Genomic DNA, 23,903 nt, shown 5'->3' with positions numbered 1-23,903 from the left:
AAACCAAACAATAAACCAGCACAAAGGGAAGAATGGTGGTGTTTTCCCTAAGAGGGCAGTGTAAATTATTACTTTATGCCAGAAAGGAGTATAGGCAGTGTCATTAAACTGAATCATTACAACACCAGCCTTCAGATCACCATGTGAGAACACCTGCATAAGGATATAAAAAGTTAAGCTGTAAGTTTGCTTTGTGGCCCTAGGGAGAGACCTCGGGGGCTGCTCATAGAACTTTACATTTACTGTCCAGAAACCTGCTATGTCAGAACTCAGAATTCTGAAACTCGTTGGTTCTCATCCCATGTGCTAACTGCATGCAGTACCTTTGCTGTCTCTGTTTCTAGTTGGCCAAAAGATCTTCTGCTTTAGCCCTATTTTGTGGACCCTTATGCTACCATAAGAATAGCATGCTTAGAAAGGAAAAGCAAGATGGAGGATGACAAGTCCTCGGGTATGAAGTCATAGTCCTAGAAACAAATAATCCTTTCTCCAGACCTGTGTTCCAATGACCACATTTTCACAGATATCTGGGGAAGAGAAGAGTTGTGCAAATCCAGTTACCTAGAGTGACTGAGAAGAGATTAGACATTCTTTCCCAATAGAATAATTCCTTTATTTTTGATCAGATATTTTGTCCCTCTAATTTGTCCTTGAAACTTTAATTTGAATAGAGTAAGGCACAGAAAAAAGGGGGGAAAGAAGTAAGTCTTCAGGCATAATTTTTTTAACAGCTTGGAACCAATGGAAAAATATGTCAGAAATAGCTTGTTACCTAGATGTTCACTGTTAAAGCAGTTCCATTATAAAGGACATTCTCTTCTCCCTTAAGAACAGATCAGCCACTCCTGATTCCAGTCAAGTTCTTTCTCAATGTAACCCAGAACAATTGTGTTAAGTGACTTTCCTAAAATCAAATTTTTATTCTTATTTATTAGATTTCCCTTTCAGGTACTTTAATCAGGGTTCTCTATCATATCTCCACTGGTGGGATTCTTTGGATTTTTGAGTTGTTGTCTCCACAAGCAATTCAATTTCTCTTCTGAAGGAATTACACAAAGACTTAACATTTTATTAAATCCATTTGCTGCAACTTTCAAGACCATCAAGGAAATGGCATCCTTAAATTTGGCAACATTCTTTAACAAACACACACTATAGCACATGTATTCAGCCTTGATGTTTTCTGTGCTGCATCAATAAAATTTAATTAAAATGAGTAGAAAAATTACAGTAATTTCCATTTATCATCCCAAAATGCCATTATGAGACTGAAGCCCTTCATACCTGCACCTATCAAACAGGGTAATAAAACTATAATGGGCTATTCAAGGGAGTTATACCATTGCCATCCTTAGAAATTTTAAGGTAATGAGCAACCATCTGTCTTGAATGTCATTAAAGCAAGGACCAAGCCAGTCAATCTTTTAAACCCTATTCAGATAAGTTTTTCCATTACACATTGAATCAGACCCATACATAGAAGGACATGGATAATATATATTTATATGTTGATATTCAAGTGTTTATGGCAGTATTTTGTTTAGTTTTATTTTCTAAAGGCAAAAGAATGAGAGAAAGAGTGAGACAAAGAGCAAGAATGAAAGTAAGAGAGAGACAGAGGATCATCTCTTTGAGGGGCTGAGGCCCTATATAGTGAGAAAGAATACAAAGCCATTATTTTGGGGAAAATGTATTAAGAAAATTAAATTTTAGGGCGCCTGGGTGGCTCAGTTGGTTGAGCAGCTGCCGTCAGCTCAGGTCATGATCCCGGACTTCCAGGATCAAGTCCGCATCTGGCTCCCAGCTCCTTGGGAAATCTGCTTCTCCCTCTGACCTTCTCCTCTCTCATGCTCTCTCTCATTCATTCTCCCTCAAATAAATAAATAAAATCTTAAAAAAAAAGGAAAATTAAATTTTAGAAAAAGCTAAATGAAATAAGTATACATTCTTGGAGTTCTGGAAGATAAGAAAGACAAAAAGTAAGAGAAGACTTTGAAATCTTGTTGGCAAGAAATTTAAAGGTGAATTAATACGAGCCATAAAGATATTGCTTATTGTGTAGAGATAAAGACAGTCCCATTAGGTGACTCTAATATGGCTTTTTATGATGGTGATGATGAAGAAGAAGAAAACAACTAATACTCAGTGTGTGGAATACTGATGAATTAAAAAAAAAAAGAAAACCAACTAGCAAAATGGAATAAAATATCTATCACAAGATAAAGAGGTGAACAGAACAGAAGTGATAGCACCAATACTTCGGTGGAAAATGAAAAGACTTTTTTTGTTCTACCTTATTAAGGTCCTTTGAAGCCAGTGTTAAAGCTAAGGAAGAAGAAGAGCAAAGGGAGGAGTGGTGGTCAATAGGGAAAAAGTTACTTGGGCTCATTACCCTCTATTAAAGGAAAGAGGGAAGAAGAAGAGAAGCCCAAGGAGAAGAGGGACAATAATAGTGATAAAGTGGAGAAGAATGAATTAGAGGAAATAGTAGTGGAATGGATAAGAAAATCCAAGAGCTGTTTCTTAAACTGATTGGTAGAATATGCAGTTTTGTAAGTTAAAAAAGGGAGGAAATACATACACATCATTCTCTATAGGAAAGGTATATGGTCAAATGTATTAAAACAATATTGAAAAATAATAATGGGTTATGATGCACAACTCTATCCTATGCAAAATGTGATTCATAGTGGTATTTGCCTCATGGATCTTTCAGTGTCTATTAATTGGGATAATCTAAGAGACACATATTTATCGTGCCATGCACAATATAGAGTTCAACAATTGTTATTAACATAGAAAGAAGTAGTAAACCTGAACATTCAACCATATAAAAAATTGAAACCATTATCAAAAAATCATTTCCAAAAATATCATCAGGTATGGTACATATGGTAGTTTTAAAATACGTCCACAATTCTTTGATACACCTCCCTTCAAGAGATGGAGCTTAATTCCCCTCCCAATGAGTGTGGACTGGTCTTAGCGACTTGTTTCTATCAAACAGATTATGGTAGAAGTGACAGTGTGTGATTTCAGAGGACAGTTAAGAAAACTCATTTCTACTCTCTCCATTTTCTCTCTCTCCCTCTCCTCTTCCTGGTTTCAGTTGCTCTGAGGGAAAGTAAGCTTTCATATCATGGAGGACACTCAAGCAGCTAGCTCTAGAGATGATAAATGGTGAAGAATGGAAAGCTTCTACCAACAGCTGTGTGAGTAAGCCATCTTGTAGTGTGTCATCCGGACCCATCCAAATCTTCAGATTCTTCAGCCGTGGACAACAGCATTTTTAGTCATATCATGAGAGACTACGAGCTAGAACTATCCAGCCAAACTGATGTTCATGGACTCAGAGCCCTCAAAAACTGTATGAAATAATGAAAACTTATTGTTTTAAGCTTCTAAGTTATGGGGTAATTTGTTACACTGCAACAGATAATTAATACACCAAAGGCCGCTATCCCTTCAGCACTGATTTAGGTCTAGTTTGGTCCCTGGGTGGGAGAACTGACTCTACCCCTCCAAGTCATTGAACTTCCTTGGGATTCAGTTTCCTTCAACACAATTCTGGGTTTAAAAGTTTATCTTTATAGTCCCACCTTACTCTAAACTTCTTCAATTTTTTTTTATTAGAATGTGCATAAGTGGGGGTGGGAGTTGGAGGGGGCAAAGAGAGAACCTTATGTAGGCTCCACACCCAGCCTGAAGCCCAACTCGGGGCTTGATCTCACCACCCTGAGATCATGACTCGAGTTGAACTCAAGAGCTGAATGTTTAACCACCTGAGTCACCCGTGTGCTCCTGAACTTGCTGGATTTTATGACTTAAAAAATTCAACTGCTATTATATACTATGATAAACAAACACAGATGTGTGGTTAAAAGAGTAGCTAAGATTTAATTGAGAAGTTACAGTACAATTATATCTTTACCAAAGAAAAAAATTTACATGAAAGATTTTTAAGGGAAAGCATAGTTCATATCTTACTTAGCTTTATTTCTCCCTGGGCCTCAGTATCTGGCCTATAGGAAGTATCCACAACTGAGGGTGCAAATGGTCATTTGTGACCCCTACTATAATGCACACTGGTTGTGGAGTAAGGGTTCGCAGACAAGAATTCTTTCTGGGCACTGAAAGTACAGTGTGCTCTTGCCATGATGTGTGAGCTCCATTCTCATTAGCATTTTAAAAAGAACACTTATTAGCTGAACTACTAAATGTCCTTTATACAATATAATGAATTTCATTGAAAAGAATCACCAGCTTAGCTAAGGAGAAATTTAAACACTTTGCCATCATTTATAAATTCAACTCTTCTAGGATGGCATTTTTAAAGGTACTTTGAATGAAAGGAAGAAGAAAAGTGGTAGAAATCTTGACAAAAGAAATGTAATTAGAGTAAAAAAATAAAAAAGGCAATTCTATGCTTTATGAAGATATCTTTGATCTTACTTCTCAGAAGCCAGGGAAGCAGGGGCATTGTTGCCCATGACATTCTCTCTCTCTTTCTCTCCACTGTGCCTTGGAACAGGTAACTGGGATGGAACGTGCCTGCTTTTGTTAAAACTGACGGAGAAAAATTGCACAAAACCATAATCAAAAACCACTGTAATGCAAATCAATAAGGTGGAGGTACACTGCAGGAAACTCACACAAGTGATGGAATTGTGCTTGATCTTTCTTTCAGTATCTCAGGATTACCCTAGACATTTGCTTTATGCATCCAACTCATTACATTTAAATTAATGCATCATATCAGAATTAAATAAAACCATTAATTAGCATATATTGTTTCCCCTCTATTTTTTGTCTTGGAATGTTAATGGTCATAATTCATTCATTCATTCATTTATTTATTAATTCAGCAAGTATTTAATGAACTCCTAAGTTTAAGGCAAAAATCAAATGGCAAATTTCCATAACTTTTCACATAGAACACAACATCCAAAGAAGTTAGAAAGGACAAAAATAGGTCTAGATGTACAGAAGGTTAAGATAAATTTAGATGTTAAATACATAAGTAGTTTATCAAAAGGAAGTGTGGTGAGCAGTGAGATGGATGTCGTAGATTGCTGTCATTTCCTTCATGATAATATCTTCATTATCTTTGTAAGGCACAAATCTGATTATCATCATCATTTCTATGCCTAAAAGCCTTAGGCAGTTATTAGCCTTATAGGATACAGTTCTCCTAAATGTAGCACAGTGAGACACTAAAAGTTCTGTCTGAAATCACCTCTTCATTTTAATTCTCAGCTCTCTCCCACGTCCTTCCCTTTCTGCTCCCCAACCTATATCAGCGGCTTCAACACACTCCTACCTACCTCCCCAAGGGTATCCCAGTCAGAGTTCACTACTTTGCTTTCATCCCCCAGGAAGTCTCCTTATAATCTTCTAATTATCCAAACTTCCAATCCACAAGCAGCTTCCCAGGAACACCTTGCCTCCAGGAAGCAATTCAATCATCTGGCCCCCATGACCTGCTGCACATTCCTCTGTGTTAACATTTGTCTTGTGGGGCTGTTGTCTGTGCATGTGTGTGCTAGCATGTGCATATACATGTGTGTCTATGCAAACGTGTGTCCCCTGCAGTATCAGGAACTCCTAAGGATTAGAATTGGGTCTTATTTGTCTTTGTCTCACTGGCTTCTAGCATGGTATCTTCAGTGGTGCTTAGTCCATGCTTGAATTGAAAAGCTGGAAAGGTCTTTGGTCAGATTTTGAGACTCAGTGGGAACAATTATCTCTGTACTCTCCACCTCAAGAATATAGACAGTCTTTAGGAAAAGCCATTACAACCACTCAGGAATAGGAGATTTCCATAGGAAATACCCAGCCCTCAGTGAAACTTTTTATTCCAGGATGAACCAGGGACTTTGGTTTTTGATTGCTTCATCCTTGGATTTGATTGGACAATTCATTAAACATGGTCTACCCAACAATTTGTCCTCAAGATCAATGGCAAACTTGGATCTCCCTCCGCCCCCATCCTTATGCATTGCAGTCCGTAAGCAAGTGATCTCTGCCCAGTCCTAGTCTGCGAGAAGGAACCAGATACATATCTTATGCTCTATATCAAGTCACAGGATGTTAGGTTTAAAGCATGATCCCTAAAACTCAGTCATACAGGTTATTCATTCATTTTACAAATGAGAAAACAGAAGCTCACAGGTATTAAATTAATTATCCAAGGCCTCCACCATTACTTGTAGAGATGAGGGACAAATTCCAGCATTCTGGACTCTCAGTCTTCTTTCTACCATATCATCTGACCTCTCTCACGTTCCAGATCTTTTGCTTCAGTTTTCTTATAAAGTCATGCACAGCACATCCAACTTGGCACCATTTTCTTATTGGAAATATAAATTTGGATCTGCATTGCTGCCTTTCCATTCAATAATGATAAACACTCAAAATATCATCTGGGTGGAATAGAAATAAAATAAGCATCTGGAAAGAATGTGCTATAATGAAGATGCCATTGTTTGCTCATAAATGCTAGACAAAGAATCTGGCTTTTTAAAAACAACTGAATGAAAATATCCATGTCAACCCCAATTTATACTTTAGTAAAAAAATTAAAATGCACTAAGATTGCCAGGTTTTCAAAGATTATAGAATTAAATACAAGATAAATGACTCATTATCTTAATTAACTGAAAGTATAATAAAGATCACCATTCATTTATTCTTTAATTCATCTATCCATCCATTCAAGGTTTATTGAATAAATGATTCTATGCTCCACAATTCCTGCTATTGCATCTATTAATCAAAGAATATTTACTGGGGTGCCAGGAACAGTCAGTTAAGCATCTGCCTTTGGTTCAGGCCATGAACCTCAAGGTCCTGGAGTCATGAACCCCCAGGTCCTAGGCTCAAACCCCGCATCAGGCTGCCTGTTCAGTGGAAAGCCTGCTTCTCTCTCTCCCTCTGCCCCTCCCCGTGCTCATGTACTCTGTCTCTCTCTCTCTTTCAAATAAATAAAATCTTGAAAATAAATAAATAAATAAAATCTTTGAAGAAGAAAAACATATTTATTAACAGGCAAAATAGTTTGAACTATAAAGTCAAAAGATCGAAATTTAAAATATGCCTCTGCCACTTACAAGTTTTGGCAAACCTGCTACCACACAGTCTTCTCTTTTCTGATTATTCCTATCATCACACAAAAGTACTGCTATTTTTCTACCTTAAAAATAAAAAGATTTTTCTTTTAGCCTCATTTCTCCCTCTAGCTAGCATCTCATTTCCCTGCTCCCAACAAAACTCCTTTGGAAGACATGTCCATAAATGCAGTTTCCAATTTCTTTCCTTCCACCCTCTCCTGAACCTATTATAATCAGGTGTTTACCCTAACACTCCACCAATATGGCTCTTATTAATGTCATCAATGATGTTCATGTTCTTCATCTTACTCGACCATTCGGCAGAATTTGTCATAACTCATCATGCTCCTTTTTTAAGAGACTCTCTTCATTTGAGTTCCAAGACACCATATTTTCTTTATTTTCCTTCTCCCTACTGGCTACTATCTCTTAAGCTCCTTTACTTGTTCCTGGTGTCTTACCATTGCAGTGCCTCAAGGCTTGATTTCTAGATCTCTCCCCATTAATCTCTTAGACATCTCATCTAGTTTCTTGTTTTCAATATCATCTCTATGTTGATGACTTCCAAAATTATACTTCTCACCTCAACCACTTTCCCGAACTCCAGAATTCTATGGAGCTACTCAGCAAGCTACTTAGTGGCTCCATTTATTGACCAATACACATCTCAAACGTAACAAGTCAATGCTCTACTTGAATTGTCCCTCAAACCTGTTGTCTTGCAGTGCTCTTTGACTAATAAATGATGCCTCCAGTCTTTAAAATTTAAATCATATTATGCAGTGCCTTTACTTAAAATCCTCCAGTGTTTCTTCACTTTGTTTAGGTTCTCCATGCCCTGTCCATGTCACTGCCTTGATACCGTCTGTCATATTCCCTCCCGGTCCACATTGGTCATTTTGCCTCAGGTGGCCTATATACCTGTTGTTCTCAATTTCTGGGCAGCTCTGATCCAAATGTCCACATAACTCTCCCTTTTACTTCTTTCAAGTGTCACTTTCTTATTGAGAACTTCCCTGACCACCCCATCTAAAATTGCAAACTGCCTCCCATACCTACACTCCTAACTCCCTTGTCTACTTTATTATTGGCCTTATGACTTGCCTTAAACACACTACATATCTAGCATATTTATTCTGATTACAAAAAAATATATCCTCTACTAGAAGAAATTCTTTTTTCTTCCCTCTTCTACTCCAGCACCTTGAACAGTGACCGGCACAAAATAAGCTCTCAAAAAATGTTAGTTAAATGAATGAAGGAAAAAAAAATGAATGAAGGTAAGCAGTGAAAATAAGAAGAGCTACTTCTCAGGTAAAAAAAAAAAAGTAGTAAGTAAATGAAATAATTACTTCATACATGTTAATGTATAATACATGTTCATTATTTAAAAAAAAAATATAGGCTCATGTGTATCTGTTGAAAATAATTTTTAGGTGGGAACTGCAGGAAGGGAAGGAGAAATTCTAGTTAAAAGGGTTGGTAGGGAAGTGCATGGTTTTGCAAATCAGCCTCAGGCAAGGTAAAGATAGCTCTGGAAATACCCTGGAGTTTGGCCCAGATTATCAGCGTCTAGGCCAGTTTAGCAAGTGAGGGCATGAAGGAGGAAAGGGTTGGAAGGCAGGTTCGGATCTGTATGAATAGTATCATGGAGTCTGTATGGAGTCTTCTATATGGTTCAAGGTGAGACCTCTAGGCTCACATACTGCTATGTGCTGATGTCCATCTTGGGTACCTCTAGCAGTATTCAGTTTCTGGGGCAAGAGTCAGGGCTTACAGTATTTGTCATTTCTAGGGCTAGGTGTACATACCCTAAAGAAAGCAAAACGCTGCAAGTCTAAGGAAAGGGATTGCTGCACATGTTCATATAGTCTTTAATAGAATGATTTGCTATCAAAATATTATGCTGCTTTGTGCCTAACACATAGTGATGTTACATGTTTTTTCATAGGTTGGAGTGAAAATCAATTCACAAAACATATTTTAAAGTGAAAATGCAATTTTAAAAAAGTCACTCTAATTCTTGAAGTTATAAAGGATATATAATTCTCAAAAGTCTTTGTATCCAGATGTAGCTATTGGATTAGCTGATACAGGCCCAGTCCATGAATAAAATTTCTTTAGAAACCATATCACCTTTGAATTTTATAATACAAAGTAGATTTTCATAGATTGTCCCTAGACTTCACTAACTGACTTCCTTTGTTCCCATTAAACAGTTCTGGGGACAGAGGTATAGAGCCTGTGTTACTTTTACTAACACAGGCTCTATACCTCTGTCCCCAGAACTGTTTAATGGGAACAAAGGAAGTCAGTTAGTAAAGTCTCACCGACAGTGAACACAGTGTGGGGAGGTACAGAGGAAGATACTGCTCTCTATAACCATGTATTATCAAATAATATCTTGCAAATCTTCCCCAGTTTCAGAGAGGACATAGTGGTAACCTCTATAATACTGCCTCAACTTCTCTTTACAACTTGTAATTGGATTCCCACATGGAGTTTGAGCTTTGTTTGCTACACTGGTACAGATGTGGCCATGAGCTGCTTTTCTGTGATGATAATTAAAGGTCTGGGATCTCATTTCTTTCAAAGGATGACCTCAGATTCTGTACACAAGTGTGGAAAATATGAACATGGAGGTATGCATGTGTGTATAAATGTGTATACATTTTATATATATATATATATATATATATATATATATATGAAAAAGAAATAGAAAATGACAAATGACAAATCCCGAGAGAAAAGAAATGAAGAAGGGAAGGCATTCATTAAGCTTCTACTATGAATTAGACACCCAAGAAGGGAGGTAAAGGGGGACACAAAGATGGGGGGATGAAAGTATCAGATGTTAAAGAATGAACTTGTAAAAATTTCCTTCCTTAAAGGAGAGCATTATAAAACCCGATGCTGGAAGTCCATTAGGGAATGCTTGTCAAATCATTGAGAGAACAGAAGGCTGTGGTGCACTGATTTTGGCTTTGTCTCCCCTAGGTGCTAGGTTGCTGTCTTGCCATGAGATGAGTTATCTTTGAAGTTCTGCTGAGCAGTCTAGATAGCGTGACTTAAAAGTGCAAGTCCCTAACCAGAGTTCAGTTCCCCAGAATACAAATGCTCAGAGAACCAGTCAAAGTCAGAAAAAACCAGCCCAAGATGTTTCCCTTTAAGCCCTAGAGAATGCTGTAGTCTCTATAATTAAAAGGATATTATATTGGAGGTTGCTAGGTATTGGTATCATTTTTTTTTTAACTGTGTGTCCTTAAAAAATCTGTAATTGTGTCTTTATGATTCCCCTGATGGTCAGAGAGGGAAGGCTGTCCTGGGAGAGGCCTAGGTAGGTAGGAGGTAGGGTCACAGCCTGCTAAGCTTGGGACATGACAAAGACAGAGGAAACTAATTACCATTTTAGAGCTTTAAGGTAGGTCTTCAAAAACTGTTTAGGAACTCCTGGCCAATTACATTTTGCTCAGATGTCACTTTGGCTTCTTCCACCCCCATTGTTCCAACATCATATTAAATATCCTCAGCATTTTGGGGCTTATAATAGAAGATTCTCTGCCTCCATTTGTATTTTGGGGTAGATTGCAAACATTTGGTCCAATTCTTCATTATTCTCTTTATCCACACTCCTTAACCATATAACCTTGCAGCGCTCTCCCACTGTGGGCTGGTGACTGGGTCAGTCTCTTGACCTTAGGCTTAGGCATGTGATTTTCTTTGGTCAATAGGATGTGAAAATGTGATGCAAGCAGAGGCTTGAAATGGACTTGCACCTTAGGGCTTGCTTGTGTGCTAGGCAAAGAGTGACAGTCAGATGGTACTGCTACATGCCCCAGCCAAGCCCACTCTAGACTTAAATCTTGCAGATGTGTAAGAAATAAACATTATTTTTGGATGCCACCGAGGTTAGGTTGTATGGTTGATTCTTTCACAGCAAATGACAAATGTAATTTGATCCATGCTCCGCTTGTCTATCAGAGTCATATTTCTAAAATGGAACTCCAATTATCCTAAAATCCTAAAATCACTTTTCTTCAGATACTTCAGTGATTTCCTGTTATGGGCTGAATGCAGGCTCCCCCAAAATTCATATGTTGAAGTCCTAACCCCTAATACCTCAGAAAGTGACCTTGTTGGTAAATAGGGTCAAGTAAAATATAATTAGTTGAGTTAAAATGAGGTTATACTAGAGAAGAGTGGGCCTATAATCTGGCTGATTTCCTTATAAAAAAAGGACATTTGGAGACAGAGACACTCATAAGGAGAATGCCATGTGAATATGAAGGGTAGAGAGTAGATGACATGTTTCCAAGTTTAAGAATACCAAAGATTGTTGGAAAACTGCCAGAAGCTAAGAGAAAGGAATAGAACAGACTCTCCCTCACAGTCCTTCAGAAGGAAGTAATTCTGCTGACACCTTGAACTTACACTTCTACATTTCTCATACAATACATTTCTGTTGGTTAAGACACTCCCCATTACCTTTAGGACAAAGTTTAAACACTCCTTCACAAGCTACGGACGTCCTTACGTAAACTGGTCTCTCGCTCTATGGATTCATCCTTCACTGTAGCCTTACCCCATTCCCTAGCCACACAGAACTAGTTATAGTGCTTCAATCAATTGCTTCAGAGATTTTTGTCCATCCTCAACTTTGGTTTCAAATGCTCTTCATGCTACCTTCCCACCCTTCATTAGACCCCACATGATTACCTAATTAACTTCTATTGTATTTCAAGCTTCAGATTGGACATCATCTCTGGAAACTTTCTCTTCATCTTCCCAATCCTAACTAAAGAGGATGCCCTAATTAGTGCTCCCCAAACATCGTATACAGATATTTCTATCACAATATGTATTATACTGTGGATAATTAATTGTTCCTTTCACATCCTTATCCTCATGAACAGACTTGGTAATGAACCCTAAAAGCAAGGTCATATCCCATGTCCTTTTATCCTTAGTACCTAGTATAGTTCTTGCTGCAGAGGGGCTGTGCAGCATGTTTTTGTAAGGAATCTATGAAGGTTCATGTACAAATATCCAAACACATGTGTTTTTGGCATATGGGAGATATATTCTGCTAGTGTGACAACTAGCAGCTGAGTTTACTTAGAAGCGAAAGCACCCAATTAAAGACCAAACATCACTTCCTTATTCTTCTTCATTTCCTTCTCTCTATATAACTACCCTATTTCACATGCTTTATAATGCTTTTAGATGTAAGTGACTGTGAATTATTACTGACTGTGGGCCTTTCATCTTCAAGACTGACAGTCTATGTTCCACATTTCTCAGGAGGGAGAGACTATTATAACTATATTTTTGCTTACCAAGAGAATTGTTAATGGTTATCCTGGAGGAAAAAAAATCTATAAATATCCAACCTATAATGAAGCCTTAAGCTTACTTTCTTCCTTCACTAATGAAATTCTTTCCGAGTACATTGGCAGAATTGCAACATAACCATTACACTGTGAAAAGAGACAAAGCCTGCAGTGAATTTTTTCTTTTACCTGTTTAGTCCTCATTTTGGAATCGGACGACAGATTGTTGTAGGTATAATGTGCTTGTGTGACTCCACAGAAGAGAACAGCAACTATTCCTGAAATTCAAAAACATACCAGTCAAAACCAATTTTCTTTCCCATCTAATACAATGGGTAGGGCCACATCAGCTAGAAGAAGAGGAGGACTTGATGTCAGTAGAGTTAAAACTGCTAATAATTACCATAATTGTCAGTTCTTCATAATTAAAAGGATCTTGTATTGGCGTACACCTTTCTACTTGTTTTAAACATGGGTCCTACAGGATTAACCTAAGGAAAAGTATTAAGAAGTACATTCTTCTTGAGGATAAATGATTCTCTGATCATGAGTTAAGAAAGTTATACTTGGGGAAACATGAACAAAAGACTATGTGGGCAACTCTGGTCTTCTCATAGCTAGTGCCAACTGCTTTTTTGCATTTTCTCCTAGATGCTGGCACACTCACTCAAACATTTGCTTTTCACTGGGTATCCTGAGGAACCTGAAGAGGTTCCCGTCATACATAATTTAGTATTGAAAACCATGAGTCACAAACTTAAGAAATCTATAAGGGTTTTGTTGCCCCTGCCAATGCCTCTACTTGCCAAGCATGAGAGAAAGGTCCTTTTTGGCCATGTGCCTCCCTGACAAAGCTGGGTGTTCTATTTTCTGCTGCTGAAGAACTTAGTGAGTACATCCAAGGCACACACTCCTTGAAGGTAAGCTGGTCTGTTCTTGTGTGCTTCCTTCCTACAGTGAGTCTTCAGCTGCTTCTAGGCTGACTGCAGGATTGATTTCTTAAGCTATCAGTATACCCAGCTTTATGTGACATGAAGCCATACATACACTAGATGTTCCCTGGGGATAGAGGACTAGCAACCATAAGACAAACGTTGTTATTTGTCTCTGGGCTGCTATTCTCTTATCAGCTCTGAGTTGGGGTAGGCAATTGGTGGGGATGGCATTATATTTTGAATTAAAGATTCTATTAATTATGGGAAATTGAGCAGAGAGGAGGGCTTTGGGAAAAACACAGGATGTAAGTATTCCTCAAGTCAGACCAAGGGGATTGAATTGAATTTTAAGCAGCAGAGTCTTTCCAACTAAAAACACTCATAAATTAAATGCTGATGATTCTTAAGAGTATAGAGATATGTGAACTGAATACTGACATTGCAAATGAATCCACAATAAAGAATTTTAAAGAACCAAGCTTTTATTTATTTATTTATTTTGATACGTAGACTGTATGTTTCTATTTATATGGTGGTTATTACTTGGATTCGCTTTGGATAAAGTATTGTTAAGTTATATTTACTTATACAAGTGCATAGCCATTTACATGTCTTATATCCTTTTAATTTGCTTCAAAATTTTAGGCAACAGAATGACTAGGAAATTTTGCCAAGAAATATATATGCAGTAAGCATTCTATAGATTTTTGGGTAACTTTTTGGTTTTTTTAGTCTTTCTTCAAAAATTCTAAGAAAGGGATGCTTATAAACAATGTGTATTACTCTTCACAAAAATTCTATTAAAAAACAACCAATACCTGGGAAACTTTTAGGGTACTGAAGCACTTTAAGTACTTTGAGGCACTAGGAAGATTGCCATACATGTTGTTTTGTTATCAAATATTTTTCTTTCCTTATTTAAAAATGTAATTTACCTATCTCTGCCGATTCTGTAGTCTGTTGGAGATTTTTCTGGGTGAGGTTTAGCTGACCCTCCCACTGATGTGGAAATGTTTGATTGTATATTGATTTGCAGAGTGGTGGTGAATAAAAAGGGTGGGAGTATATGTGGGTAGTGCATAAATGTATTCTGAGAACAAGAAGTGGTAACAAAGAAGTGTTATAAAGGAGAGGGAGAGGATTTAAGTCTGGCTGAATGCCTATGGTGGGCCAAGAATACACCATTGTTGCTGTTGTTGTTTTACATCATCTTATTTATTGCATTGATTTATTATTTCACAATAGGCTTAGTACTATTAAACAGCTCTTCCTACTGTCTTCCCCTTCTCAGTGATAGCATCTTCATTCTTCTTGCTGCTCAGGCCAAAATTCAGGATCACCCTTTACTTTTCTTCTCTCTGTGCTTCAGTGATTTTGTTGTCTTGTCCTTTGAAACTTACCTGAACACAGCCACTTCTCAACACTGCCTCCCCTAACATCCTTTGCCAAGCCCCCGTTTGTTGTTTTTCTGCCTAGATTACAGATTCCTGATTGGTCCCCTTGTCTCCCCTGTTAGGCGCCTGCAATCTAGCTTCCATCCAGCCACAGTGGTTCTTTTAAGACCATTGAGATCACGTGAGATCATGTCAGTTCTCTTCCCTAAACTTTGTAATAGATCCCCATGACAAAAAGACCCTGTTAGGATCTAGTTTGGCCCCCTTCTTTCCTACCCACAGGTCTCTAAGCTCATCTCCTGCTATACTCATCCCTTGCAGTATACTAGATCCTTGCTAAGCACACACCACTGCAGGGCCCTTCAGTTTCTGATTCCTACTATTTGGAAAGCTCTTCAGATAGCCACATGGCTCTCTCCTTCCCTTAAGACGTTACACTCTCAGACACATCTTCTGCATGCATTCTATAAAAATGATCCCTTCCATCATTCTCTAATTGCCTATATTTCTTTGTTCTTTTTGATATTATTTACTGTCACCTAACATTTTGGAAATTCCTGTGTTTGTTTTCTGCCTTCCAGAATGGCAAAGGAAAGCTCATTGAGTGCACGGGGATTCACTGGTCCCTAACCCTCTGAGCAAAGCCAGGCACATGGTAGGCATTCAGTGAATACTTGCTGAATAAATTAATGCATATTCCTATTCCCATGTAACAAGTAAGAAACAAAAGTAATTTACTTAAGGTCACCTTGAAAGTGGCAGAACTGAGATTTCAAAATTTAACAAACTCCCTGTGCTTTACTGCCTGTACCAGTCCATCTGTGAATGTTTTAAGGTAATCTTAAGCCATCTAAAAAATATCATTTCTGATGTCCCAGAGAAATTGAGATATGATGATGAAGATTATATATCCAAAGAGGCTGGTATTTTGTTTGAAGATACATTCTCTAGTAGCTCCACTAGTTTCGTTTCCTTGCTTCCATTAGAACACTAGCAGGCAATGCCTCTGCTAATACTTTTTTTTTTTTGAGTTGTGTATACAGATGCGTCACACAAACAAACAAATGAAAAGTGTGCCTATATGACCAGAGGCTTGGTGTAATTAAAGTATAACAACTGAGTTGATCTAATCTTCAGTATTAGCCTACATAATCATAATTCTATACCTTAGTATTAATTAACCCACACAAATTACTGTAATTAGTATGACTTTTACAAGCCAAAACATATTTTGAAAATGTCTCATCTAAATACACCTCTAAATTCTCTGCCATTTAAGTGGATTCAGAGTTGAGGGTTTTCTCTCTTTTAAAAGTGCATGTTAGGGTGCCTGGGTGGCCCAGTTGGTTGAGCAACTGCCTTCAGCTTGGCTCATGGTCCTGGAGTCCCAGGATTGAGTCCCATACCAGGCTCCCTGCTTGGCAGGGAGTCTGCTTCTCCCTCTGACCCTCTCCCTTCTCATGCTCTCTCTCTCTCTCTCTCAAATGAATAAACACAATCTTTTTTGGAAAGTGCATTTTAGCTGTCATTGTATTTTTGCATCCCTATGCCTGCCAGCACTAGTGGTCCGACTGGTAGATGGGGCCCTAGGCAACTCTCTTACATGCCTGGATCTCAGATTCTCGGGTCTACAGGGGGATGGAGGGCACCAAGTGCTCTCTGTGTGAGTCAGCAAACCAGGATCTCGGCTCCAAACACACCTGCCTGTGCTCTCCCTGTGATCCTGGGGCTGGGGATCTGCAGACCCCATCTTCCTTCTCCAGAGCTTGCTAAGCTCTGCTGAGATGAGCCCCAGAGGGAGGCTGGGATGTAAGAGGAAGAGAAAAGGCCTCGCTGCATTCTTGCTTGCCTATTGCTCCCGTCAGCGGCATCTCAGCAGTGGTTCTTCACCACAGCTTCCAGTTGGTTCCAGCCTCACGGGCCTTCCTCAGAAAAAGCAATAGCCAGCCAGTGACCTCAGAGGTCTGGGTCAAAGCTCCCGCAGTTCCCTCTTAGGAACTTACAGATTCTCTTCCATTTGGCCCTCCTGACCCAGGGTTCACACTTGCTGCCGGCACTTACTACCTGTATGGCCTCAGTGCTCCCTTTGTATTTTTTCAACTCTCTACCATCTGTACACCTAATCTCCTGCATTAAACTCTGGGCATAGCCAACTGGTTTCTCTTTTCCAGACAGAATCCCGACCAGTACTCACTTGTGTGTCCCTTCTGATTCTAAGCATTGATGGTTCCCGGAAACCACTGAAGTTTTGTCACCTGGAAGTAAGATTTTCCCCATATCGTCCTGTCATAACTGGACAATGGAGGATGCCAGTGGCAGCGGAGATGCTGTGCCAAGTCCCAGAGGACTGGCCTCAGTTTCCTTTCAATTCTACTTATGGTTAAAATTGTCATTTTAAAAAAGTATGAGTTTGAGCCACTAGATTAGAACAAGAGACTTGGGGGAAGGAAATAAGTTAGGCCTAGAACTATTAAAGAGGCTTGGGTTATACTTGGACACGTGTCTTCTGACTCCGAATCATATGATCTTTCCAAAATATGAGCACTATCCTATAGTGTGACTGCCTTGAAGTGTGAGAAGTTCCCTATCATTTGAAATTTTGGGGCCAAACCAAAGGTTTGAATGATTATCTGCCAGAGCTGCTGTGGGAAAAAAAAAACTCTTTTCATAAAGGGTCTGGATATCCTCCAGTTCCCTGGGTCTATCATTTTCCTATATACTATTTTATTAATTCACTAGGATTAACATCTCAATTTAACCTTTATTTATTTATTTATTATTTTAGGATGAGGAACTAATGCTGGTTCCAAATGAAACCTTTAGACATTTGAGTAGAGGCCCAGCTTAACTTTCTCAAAAGGTAAAGACAAAATAAACTCCTGGACCATCAAATATCCTTTTAAGGAGACAACTCTTCTAAAATAAAATTTTAAAACACATCATTACCATACCTTCTAATCATAAAAACTTAATTTTTTTCAAGTGAGCTATGAGATTTAAAGATAAACTCAGGAAGTCCCCTTTGTGTAGAAAAAAGATGTTTCTGAGTCTTTAGACCACAGACTTTCAGGTCAAAGGACATTGAATACGGTGAATTCTGATGTTGGTGTCCAAGTGACAGATGCAGCTTACCTCAGAGAAACCCACTTCCTTTATTTTCTCGCTTGCTGTTTCTTCCCCCTCTGTTTTGCTTGTCCTTGTCATTTCCTGGTTATGCTAAATTTACAGCCTATCCTACTGTCCTCCCCCTACAGCAGAATCTTCTTGACCCCACCTGAAAGCTCAGCTATGACCCAAGCATCTGGATTAGGCAAGAGAGATTTCAAAACTCCACCTAGGGGCGCCTTGGTGGCTTAGTGGGTTAAAGCCTCTGCCTTTGGCTCAGGTCATGATCCCAGACGTGGATCCAGCTCCACGTCCAGCTGTCTGCTCAGCGGGGAGCCTGCTTCCTCCTCTCTCTCTGCCTGCTTCTCTGCCTACTTGTGATCTCTGTCTGTCAAATAAATAAATAAAATCTTTCAAAAAAAAAAAAAAAAAAACTCCACCTAATGCCTCTGAATGTTAATGTACATTGGAATCACCTGGGAATCTTGTAAAATGCAGATTCTTCTTCAGTAGGTTTGGAGTGGAGCCCATGATTCTGCATTTTATACTACCAGGGATGTCTATGCCACTGATCCTAGCATCTCACTTTGAGAAGCAAATCTCTGACCAATGTTTTGGTACTAAGTCTCAATTCACCACCTCTTGTATGGCTTGCTTTGACCTTGTGTGGTCCAAAATGTTTTTTACTAACTATACAAAAAGTTTTAAAATTATATTCCTGTGATTTTAGTTTTTATTTTTCTTTTCATAACTTCGCAGAATTGACAGGATTCCATAAAATAATTTCAGTTTCATGGAACAATTATTTATCAAGGACATTTGAGGAGTTTAACTTTTTTTCTTTATATTAGTATTATTTATGAAAAATTTGGAAAAAAATTGATAATATATTTTTCTTTCTATCAAACTGTTGAATAATTTTCCCCTTCAGAAAAAAGCAAATAAATCACATTCTTCAATCACAATATTATAAAATTGGAAATTAACAAAAAAAGCATATCTACAAAAATGTATCCATTAGGGATTTTTAACTGTATTCTTCTAGATGAAATTGGAGTTGAAGATGAAATCAAATTTGCAATTTGAGCTTATGTAGAAATAAATAACAGTGAGTGTAGAATACATTTCTTATCAAAACCAATGAGATGAGACCAGATTATTCAGAAGGAAGTTTACAGACTTGTATGCATTCCATTAGGGAAAAAAAAAAAAAAAAGAATTGGACGATTTACCTCAAGAAGCTAGACAACAGACATAATAATGGACTCAAAGAAAGTGGAATTAAAAACCCAATAAAAGAAAAATAAAAACAAAATGGTCAAAGAGAACATATAACACCTAGATTTGGTCAGTAAAATTAAGAGTTGTAAAGTAATTGTGTGGTTTGGGTGCCTGGGTGGCTCAGTAGGTTAAGCCTCTGCCTTTGGCTCAGGTCATGATCTCAGCGTCCTGGGATTGAGTCCTGCATCGGGCTCTCTGCTCAGCAGGGAGCCTGCTTCCCTCTCTCTCTCTTCGTCTGCCTCTGCCTACTTGTGATCTATCTCTGTCAAATAAATAAATAAAATCTTAAAAAAAAAAGTAATTGTGTGGTTTGTGTCTTTCAGGGCCTGGGGTCATTAAGATCTCCACCCTTCTCAGGCTGCCATTCTCTGGTTATGGTTATAGGTAGAAAATGGGTGACATTGGCCAATGGCTTCACCAACTAAGAGTCAGTTTTCTCATTTGGGTAGTATCGAATCCGTCTTAGAAGTCTGTTCTCAATATAAAGCTATATCATGGATATTAACATGCTTCATAAAATAAACATTAATAAGTACATCCCAGATTTTACTATAATTACTAGAAGTAGATGAAAGAAAGAAGACATGAAAAGAAGGAATAGCTTAGCTGATTCCACAGATAGACACAATACTTCCTGTTTCATACACTGCTGGGGGAAGAAGTACAAAGGATCTAGTACATGTCTTGTATATTCTATATCCTTAATCATTATTTTTTGCCATTTCTTCCACAGTAATTCCTGTGCCAAGAAAAACCAAATGAAAATGAGCTCCTTATTCCTAATAATCCAAATTTAGACAATTTTCAGTAATACTCTAGTTAAGTACTAGATTTTTGCAAGTTATCTTGGGTATCTGCTATCATCTACTCAAATCCTATTTATCTATGGAGGTCATTCAGTGAGTAAACACAGGTTATGGCTATGGGGGACAGAAGGATGGATAAAGCTGGTCTTAGACTTCAAGCAGCTTTATGTCTTCTCACAGAGACAACATGTACACAAAGACATCTAATAGAAAGTATAATGTAGTTGGTGACAAGAAAACAGAAATCCTGAGAGATTATGATTTCTTTTGGGCTGGGGAAGGTGCAAGAGAAATGGGAAAAATTTTCCTAAAAGATGCAGAGGTATTTGGGTGTTGAAAGATGACAAGAGTTTGAGGATGACGAATCAGGAATAGGGAATTCAATGTGAATGAAGGGAGAGAGGCAGGAGACTGTGGAGCATGTGTGAGAAATGTGCAGTTTACCTGCACGCTTTGGGTTTTAATCAATTACAGGTTAGGACATAAATACAAATAGAATTAATTAATTAATTAATTAATTACATTTTCTAGAAAAACTTATTAAAAGAAACAATTATTAAACTGTATTAATTGTCAAACTAACTGCTATAAGTACAAAAGCATTTGTCTTACATGTTTTATTTGTTCTTTTCTAAAAATCAGAAATATGAAACATCCAGTATGTCTGTCCTATGCAGGCAAACATTATTACATTTTTCTTCCCAACAAAAATAAAAACTGATCATTCTTTTTCCATCTCTGCTGCAAAAACAAGCAATCACTAAGTGCAATAGCTACATTGCATGTCTAAGATTTTGGATTCAAGTTCTATTTATGGGGTCCTGTGGCAATGACGGACGGAATCAAGTCCATACATCTGAGTCCACAGAGAGAGGAACGTGTTCACAAATATCCGAGCTCTGAAAGAAATCAAGAAAATATATTTTCTTGATTGAATAAAATATATTCTAGGCCAAGAAAATATATTTCTTGGCCTAGAAAATATAATAATATTTTCTGACTCATGTGTATGCTCAAGATTGCCTTTCACTGTTTGCACAGTGAGACTTCAGTAGTGTACAAGATCCTGAAAGGGCTGGTTGTAGGGACTCATTTGTGCAATTTTAAACAAAAACTAGAACCAATATTTTATCACACTAGCTAAAAGAGCTGTTTGAGAAACCACAAAGTACACAGTTAAATTCAAATTAATTGGCAAGTAAGGAAATTTAGGAATCAGCATGAGGAGGTCCATAATTCTTTGGGAAAAATAATGATTCTGCTGGCAAGGACATTCTTTCCACAGAGATCAATTTTCATAGGACAATTAACATATGGTTAATAGAGCGCCATGTACACTGTTGTCCTTGATTCCCATTTCTGGACCCTTTCAGAGAGCATTTGTACTACTAAATATTGTCTATGTCTATGTCTGTGCATATATATAAACATAAGGTTACATGATCAAGGTTCAGTGTGTGATTGTAAATTATATAAGGAAAAATGTACTACAGTAGACATCAAGAGGCCTGGGAACTATCTGGTTGCAGTTCATCCACTTGGATGCCTTGTGCAATTTAAATTCATTGCTTGGTCCATTGTCTTCTTCTCAATGAATTAAAGAAGATGATCTGCATTAGTATTCATTAAGTTGGAATGTTCAAGAAAACCCATTGAAAGATGAAAGAAAATATAAAAACAGTTTTTAATTAAACTTTTTGTGTATTTTCAAGTATGTATGTACTTTTGTGGGCAAAAATTATACTTGTCTGCAAATAAGGGAATGATAAAGCTATTTTATTTTATTTTTGGCCAATAAGGGTCAAGAGACTCTGGCAAACACTGCTCTAGAAGATCTCTAAGTACTTTTCAATCTTAAATGTCTGTGATCTGAGTGGATCAGTGTTTACATTTGCTACAAGGTCTGCATATATGGAATTGAAGAATTACATGGGGCCCTCAGCGTCACGTTGCCCTCCTGTCAGTTAGATTACCAGGAGTCTCCCTCTTGACCTAGATCTCCTTAAGCACTGGGTCTACGCCCTCCCTCTTTGTATTGCCCCCAACTCCTATAACAGTGCCCACAGGCATCAGGCGAGGAAATGCAGATTGGTCAAAAGAATGAATCTCTATTTCAAAAAATACTCCCCTGCTTTGAAAAGAGAATGCAAGAGAAATTAGTTTTTGATCCTCACATACAAATAGATGTTTATCTGGATTTATTAGTGGCAGGGTCCATTTTCTCCTAATATTTAAATTTTCTTATTCAAGAGTATTGATTGTCACCTACACTCTTTGTTACTGATAACATTATTCAGTAGTTCTTTTTTCATTAAAAGTTGATGAAGCCTTCAGATACAGAAGCTGAAAAATAAACGTCTGTCACAAGGAGCATGATTTTCTTTGACATTAAATGCAGACTTGAGGGGTTTCTAAGACTAAAGAATATTGCATTTTTGGACAGGATATATTGATTATATTATGAGAACACAGAGAACAAGAGAGAAAGAAAAAATGTGTCTTGCTTTCAGATGGTACTCTGTGGGGTTTTAAAGTTGATGGGTTATTTTTATATGCCACGCTTTTACTTATTTTTGATCTAGTAAAAAGAGACATTTCTGACAGGTTTCCTACTACCACCGCTGAACGTGAACCTGGAACTGAGAAGTCAAAGATTTAAAGAAATGGAAAACTCCTTCAGGGAATATGAAAGATTCCAAGTTTCCAAAGAGCACAATTACTGTCTAGCTCACCATATTTGGCAACACCACAGTTGGCAGATTAATCATGAGTCTGTGGAATATAAGAAAATCAATATAGAAAATAGCACGAATCTATGTTCTTATTCCTGGTTTCTCCAATGCAGTGTAGGCATGCATTTAAGAGTTACTTCCCCTCTATGTTGCAAGGTTTATAAATTTCCATTTAAAACAAAAATCTCATTCAAAATATAGCAGTGGGTATTTGTGCAAATTAAATTTGGGTCTAGAAAAGAAGAAAAAAACACCTTTTCCTTTATATCCCTGCTATTCTGTCTCAGGACTTGGTGTTCATCAAGCTTCCCCGTCTATTCAGTTTTCATTTCCATCAGAGTCATTTGCATCAGAGTCACCTAAATGGCTAATGAAAAACCTCACCCCAGATGTCCATGTCCAATTGCCCATCATACCCTTCCATGTAGTTTTCACATTTGCATAGAATCCAGAAGACTTTCTAATGAAATAATTTTTGTGTCTCCCTTTCTATTGCATGTATTCACTCACTTATATTCCCATTTTGGAGGAATGAACCATTGATCAAGCTGATATAGGGACCTGGGAATTATCTTTGACTATACTTTCTCTTTCATCTATGTGTTATATATTTGTGCCATCTATCTTCCGACAATTTTATACATGCCTATGAAGAAAATGGGTTTTTGAGAAAGAAAGACTTTTTTTTCCCCTCCTATGCCTCTTGGCCCCATAAGGAGACATTAAATAATGACTAAAAACATTTACAGTGAAAAAGGCGGGGCTAAATTTGTCCACTACTCAAGTTGCTTGTGCAAGGTTGTTTGAACACTGAAATGATGAGCTATTCAGTTCAAGAAAATGCAGGTGTGATTTAATGAGTTATTATGCAAGGAGATGTACTTTACACCTGTGTTTATTGAGGTGGCAACGTTGTATGTTTGCCCTTGGTTCACTGTGTTGGTTAACTAATCCCCTTGAGAATTTTGGATGCCTATTACAGTTTGAATGCCTAATATTCTGAGACTCCAGGTTTTATTTTTGGCTTGGAAAACACTCAATGCACCTCATTTGTTGGTGAATTGTTGGCTAATTAAGTTGGATTCACATGGTTCTGACAATATGAAGTATGAGCAGTTTTAAGCAAAGAGATGTCACCTAATGACATGTTCTTAGAAGCTGAAAATGACCAAATTTCTTTTAAGAAGCAATTCAAACCAAGTACCCTC

At 37.8% G+C, this 23,903-nt stretch overlaps 1 protein-coding gene across 4 annotated transcripts in view; it reads right to left on the bottom strand.

The window, feature by feature from the left end:
* Positions 1 to 23,903, bottom strand: part of SLC9A9 (solute carrier family 9 member A9) — a 675,208-nt gene that overhangs the window by 264,092 nt on the left and 387,213 nt on the right. For all 4 annotated transcript variants that reach the window (XM_032346649.1, XM_032346639.1, XM_032346659.1 and 1 more), the window contains exon 9: positions 12,632 to 12,720. In XM_032346649.1, the coding sequence (XP_032202540.1) occupies positions 12,632 to 12,720 (89 nt within the window). The remainder of the gene's footprint in view (positions 1 to 12,631; positions 12,721 to 23,903) is intronic.

This window comes from Mustela erminea, chromosome 1, assembly GCF_009829155.1.
Source record: "Mustela erminea isolate mMusErm1 chromosome 1, mMusErm1.Pri, whole genome shotgun sequence".
Lineage (NCBI taxonomy): Eukaryota > Metazoa > Chordata > Mammalia > Carnivora > Mustelidae > Mustela > Mustela erminea.
Note: the sequence above shows the minus strand (reverse complement) of the source record. Positions and strands in the feature narration are given on the sequence as shown.